Source organism: Bufo bufo, chromosome 1 (genome assembly GCF_905171765.1).
Source record: "Bufo bufo chromosome 1, aBufBuf1.1, whole genome shotgun sequence".
Lineage (NCBI taxonomy): Eukaryota > Metazoa > Chordata > Amphibia > Anura > Bufonidae > Bufo > Bufo bufo.
The window spans coordinates 831,645,116-831,650,951 of NC_053389.1; the positions used below are offsets into that span (position 1 = coordinate 831,645,116).

Sequence of the window (5,836 nt, forward strand, 5' to 3'; positions counted from 1 at the left end):
ATTGTGGATGTTACTACCTGCTATAACATTAGTGGGAACTTGGGAGAGGTGATATTTATACCACATACTTCTCACCAACCCATGCACCCTAATAGCCTGTTATTAAAAGGTTGGATCAATAAAATTTATTTTTGTTTTAACTTTCTAATCAGGCTATGATAATATTATTCATCATGAGAATGTGCACCCAATGTACCTTAATATTAGACATACGTAGATACAGTTTTAATGCCAATTAATGTTTAGTACATTGCATTTATGGAATACTTCCTGTATGGCCTTCTTAATGTCTTTATTCCTCAGACTGTATATAATAGGGTTAATCAGTGGAGTAATTACAGTATATAGCAGAGAGAGGATCTTATTAGCATCTGATGTTTGTCCTCTTGATGGAAGAACATAGACAATGAAAATAGACCAGTAAAATATGGAGACCACAATGAGGTGGGAGCTACAGGTGGAGAAGGCTTTCTGTCTACCAGTACTGGATTGGATCCTTAACACTGATATCACAATATAAGTATAAGACACTACAATGATTGCGGTTGGGCTTATTAAAATTGGACTTCCCATCACATAAATCTCCAAATGAACAATAAAGGTGTCAGAACAGGAAAGTTCTAGTAAGGGGACAATGTCACAGAAGATATGGTCAATGATATTTTGTCCACAAAAATTTAGCTTGGATAGTGTAACAGTGACAATGAATGATTCAAAACTACCCAAAAACCAACACATTACAAGTGATTTAACACAAAATCTATTAGTCATGATAGAGGAGTAACGGAGGGGATTACAGATGGCCACATATCTGTCATAAGACATCACAGCGAGAAGAAGACATTCAAAGGCATCAGTGCCAGCAAAAAAATAAAGCTGAGTCATACAACCAATAACACTGATGGTTTCTCCATTATTCAGTAGGATGTGGAGCAGGTTGGGGACAATATCTGTGATCAATAAGATGTCACTGATGGACAGTTGTGAGATGAATAAGTACATTGGAGTCTGGAGGTTCTTGCTGGTGGACACAAGGGTGATGATCAGGAGATTCCCACACATCGTGGCAACAAAAAGAAGAAGGAAGAGAAGAAATAGAAGATTTCTCAAAAGTTGGTTGCCTTGAAATCCTAAGAGGAGAAACTCTGTGACCGCAGTCAGATTTGTCTGAAAGTACAAGAAAGTAAAGCAAACTTAAATCTCTTGTAGAAATGCTTCACTTTTTTATCCAATGTCCACATTGCTGACAGTTATTAACCCCTATTGGTGTGTAAATCCATCTTCAGCTTATATATATTTTTCTGTATTTGTACCTTTTGGGATTAATATTAATAGCACCCATTACTTTATGGTCCCCAAATTATCTATCCTGTTGCCTTTTGTCTGTATAGACCATTGTTTTGTCTTAGTATCTTTTGCAACTCTTTTTCCAAATGTTATTATTTTGGTAGACCTCCTCATCTACATTTATCACACTTTAACAAATATATTTATCTAAATGTAAGATACTTTGATATATTCCTGAATGCTTGAGTTCGTCCCCATGTTAGGGAGATGTAGCATATTATTTATTTATTCAGCCCCACTGTGGAATGCACTTCCCATAGATGTTGATATAATTATCTATATAGCTTTATTATAATTAAATTGTAATTAATCTAGTTATATTTGGTGTCAATATTGCACTAATATACATTGTGTCTCTATCCATGCGTTCTATCCTTTCTACTTTGGAACAGAATAAGGATCAGCGAATTTCTTAAAATTAGTTTTATTTCCAAAAAAATAAATAAAATAAAAGTTTAGTACCCAAATAATTTGTCGCGAGTCAAAGTTGCTCCAATTGCCCTGTATATTGGTATATTGGTATATACCACCTTCTAGTCATTTTTTTAGGAATTAAAACTGTGTCAAAACAAGCAATTTTTGTCACCTTACATCACAAAAAGTGCAACACCAAGTGATCATAGATCAGAGATTGTTTTAATGCCAATTAATGTTTAGTACATTGCATTTATGGAATACTTCCTGTATGGCCTTCTTAATGTCTTTATTCCTCAGACTGTATATAATAGGGTTAATCAGTGGAGTAATTACAGTATATAGCAGAGAGAGGATCTTATTAGCATCTGATGTTTGTCCTCTTGATGGAAGAACATAGACAATGAAAATAGACCAGTAAAATATGGAGACCACAATGAGGTGGGAGCTACAGGTGGAGAAGGCTTTCTGTCTACCAGTACTGGATTGGATCCTTAACACTGATATCACAATATAAGTATAAGACACTACAATGATTGCGGTTGGGCTTATTAAAATTGGACTTCCCATCACATAAATCTCCAAATGAACAATAAAGGTGTCAGAACAGGAAAGTTCTAGTAAGGGGACAATGTCACAGAAGATATGGTCAATGATATTTTGTCCACAAAAATTTAGCTTGGATAGTGTAACAGTGACAATGAATGATTCAAAACTACCCAAAAACCAACACATAACAAGTGATTTAACACAAAATCTATTAGTCATGATAGAGGAGTAACGGAGGGGATTACAGATGGCCACATATCTGTCATAAGACATCACAGCGAGAAGAAGACATTCAAAGGCATCAGTGCCAGCAAAAAAATAAAGCTGAGTCATACAACCAATAACACTGATGGTTTCTCCATTATTCAGTAGGATGTGGAGCAGGTTGGGGACAATATCTGTGATCAATAAGATGTCACTGATGGACAGTTGTGAGATGAATAAGTACATTGGAGTCTGGAGGTTCTTGCTGGTGGACACAAGGGTGATGATCAGGAGGTTCCCACACATCGTGGCAACAAAAACAAGAAGGAAGAGAAGAAATAGAAGATTTCTCAAAAGTTAGTTGCCTTGAAATCCTAAGAGGAGAAACTCTGTGACCGCAGTCAGATTTGTCTGCAAGTACAAGAAAGTAAAGCAAACTTAAAACTCTTGTAGAAATGCTTCACTTTTTTATCCAATGTCCACATTGCTGACAGTTATTAACCCCTATTGGTGTGTAAATCCATCTTCAGCTTATATATATTTTTCTGTATTTGTACCTTTTGGGATTAATATTAATAGCACCCATTACTTTATGGTCCCCAAATTATCTATCCTGTTGCCTTTTGTCTGTATAGACCATTGTTTGGTCTTAGTATCTTTTGCAACTCTTTTTCCAAATGTTATTATTTTGGTAGACCTCCTCATCTACATTTATCACACTTTAACAAATATATTTATCTAAATGTAAGATACTTTGATATATTCCTGAATGCTTGAGTTCGTCCCCATGTTAGGGAGATGTAGCATATTATTTATTTATTCAGCCCCACTGTGGAATGCACTTCCCATAGATGTTGATATAATTATCTATATAGCTTTATTATAATTAAATTGTAATTAATCTAGTTATATTTGGTGTCAATATTGCACTAATATACATTGTGTCTCTATCCATGCGTTCTATCCTTTCTACTTTGGAACAGAATAAGGATCAGCGAATTTCTTAAAATTAGTTTTATTTCCAAAAAAATAAATAAAATAAAAGTTTAGTACCCAAATAATTTGTCGCAAGTCAAAGTTGCTCCAATTGCCCTGTATATTGGTATATACCACCTTCTAGTCATTTTTTTAGGAAAATCTATTTTTGGATTTTTTTTATGAATTTTTGCTTCTCTACCCCCCCCCCCCCCTTCCCCCTCATGACAGCAATAGTAAATGATGTGTAAGTGATGACATACATAGCTGTGGGGAAATGCACATGTTAATATACACGCCGGCACATGAGCTATGCATTTTTATATTCCAAGGTTTCAAAAAATTATCCTTTTTTGGAGGCAGATGGTTTTCAACTAACTAACATTCTTATGGGGAATAAAACCAGTGGATTGGGTGGAGACTAAACATTTCAAAGTTATGCTTTATCGAGTGTAGAATGCCTGCCCATATTTATAAATGTACAATCGTTAATTGTTGGAGAAAAGAGTGGCAGCAGTGCAGTGTGGAAGTGGAAATTGTATGTAGGGAAATGTGGGCAAATGACCACAATTGTAGCAGCAGCAGCAGAAGCAGCATAGCATGGAACAGACACGGCAAAAGATGTGTGTAGTAGTAGATGTGTGTAATAGTAGTAGTTAGGGATGAGCGAATCGAAATCGAAGTCTACTAAGTGGACTTCGATCTGAATTTCAAGATAAATTTTCTTGTGCTTAGAGGTAGCGCACCAAATTAAAGTAAAAAACAAAAAATAAATATATACTTACCTGATCCATTTGCATGCGACGGACTGGCCGCCGCCATCTTGCTTGAAGATATTGGCCGAAATCCCATGCACAGTGACAAATCACAGCACCATGTCGGCCGGCTTAATAAAGTGAACTCGATTCTCACGAGATTTCGCGCCAGACCTTCAAGGAAGATAGCGGTGGCCAGCACGTTGCAAATGGATCTGGTAAGTAATTTTTATTTTTTCATTTTTACACTATATTCTTCCTATCAGATGCTGCAATCAGCTATGAATGAGGCATTTGAGGGGTACAATTCTGGGGATAGTGGCAATCGCCGCTTCCTGTCATTGCACCCACTACTTACACAGAAATGCGCTTTGTGATTAAGTAATTAGACACAAAGCAGATTTTTTTGTAAAATTTAGCAAAGCAGCTGGATCAAATAAAAAAAAAAAACTTTACTCATCTCTAATAGTAATGTCAGCTGTGTAGCAGTAGTGTCAGTAGGGGTAATGGTAGTGGCAGTAGGGTCTTTACAGCAACGAATAGCAGGTGCAACATCCATAGGGTCTGAAATATAATGGTAGGAAAGCAGACAGCAGAGTGGTATGAAGGGCACCATCTGCAAGGGCTGATCTATTCATCGGCCTCAGATTGAGGGGTATATATGTATTGGTATAGTGCATGTTGGGTTTATAAAGATGGCATTTTACTTAGGAAGTTTCTGAGGCTCACCATAGCTATGTTTTTATGGCACCCTGCCTTTTGTAGGGCTCCATAGAAGCATAGTGAATCTCTCTTATACTGCAGTAGTAATTCATTGCAGTCTATCAGGGAAGCAATTTAAATATTGCATGGTCAAGTCACCTAAAAAGACTTAATATAACTAAAAAAAATAAAAACATAAAAAAATAAACAAAACAACAATATAAACATATTTATCCCATATGATGAAAAGCATAATCAGAAAAAAATAAAATTGGCTAATTCACAGCTTTTTACTGTTTCATTTCCCCAAAAATGTTAATAAACAGTAAATATAAAAAGTCATAAACACTCCAACACTGGTATAAATAAAATCTCCAGATCACACAAAAAGTAGCCCTTACACAGCTTCATAGATGCAAGTATTAAAAAAATAATAATTATGGAGGGCAGACTATGGTGAAGCAACTAAAAGTATAAAAATGTGGTATTGCTGCCCTGGATAACAGATCAGTTTTACCGCATAAGGAACACTGTAAAAAAAAGTAACCATAAAACTATGGAGGAATTGATTTTATTCTCTAATTCCATCCCTGTTTAGATTTTTGATGATGCCATTAAAGTGCAACTTGTCTTGCAAAAAATAAAACCCCTCATAAGTCTACAGATGTAGCCAGCATTAAAGTCATAGCTGGTGGGTTATCACACTAGCTTACACTTATGCGTATCTCGTTGGCTTAGTTTAACTATGTGTAAAGCTTCTAAAGCTTAAAAAGTTAGGTCTGTATTACACTGGCCAATGGTTGGCCAGATGATCATAAGGATGATTACTGGATGAATGAGCTCATATCCCTTTTTTTTTCTTCCTTTTTTCTGTACCGTACTGTCACTGC

The 5,836-nt window shown here is 35.8% G+C and overlaps 1 protein-coding gene and 1 pseudogene across 1 annotated transcript; both read right to left on the minus strand.

Moving 5' to 3' along the window:
* Positions 1 to 225: 225 nt before the first annotated feature.
* On the minus strand, positions 226 to 1,545 carry LOC120990134 (olfactory receptor 1009-like). The gene is made up of 2 exons (XM_040418713.1): positions 1,510 to 1,545; positions 226 to 1,167 (listed from the first exon to the last, which is right to left on the minus strand). Exons 1-2 carry the CDS (start codon positions 1,543 to 1,545, stop codon positions 226 to 228), a joined length of 978 nt encoding a protein of 325 aa, XP_040274647.1.
* A 438-nt stretch (positions 1,546 to 1,983) lies between these two features.
* LOC120990142 lies at positions 1,984 to 4,289 on the minus strand (annotated as a pseudogene).
* Between the last annotated feature and the right edge of the window lie 1,547 nt (positions 4,290 to 5,836).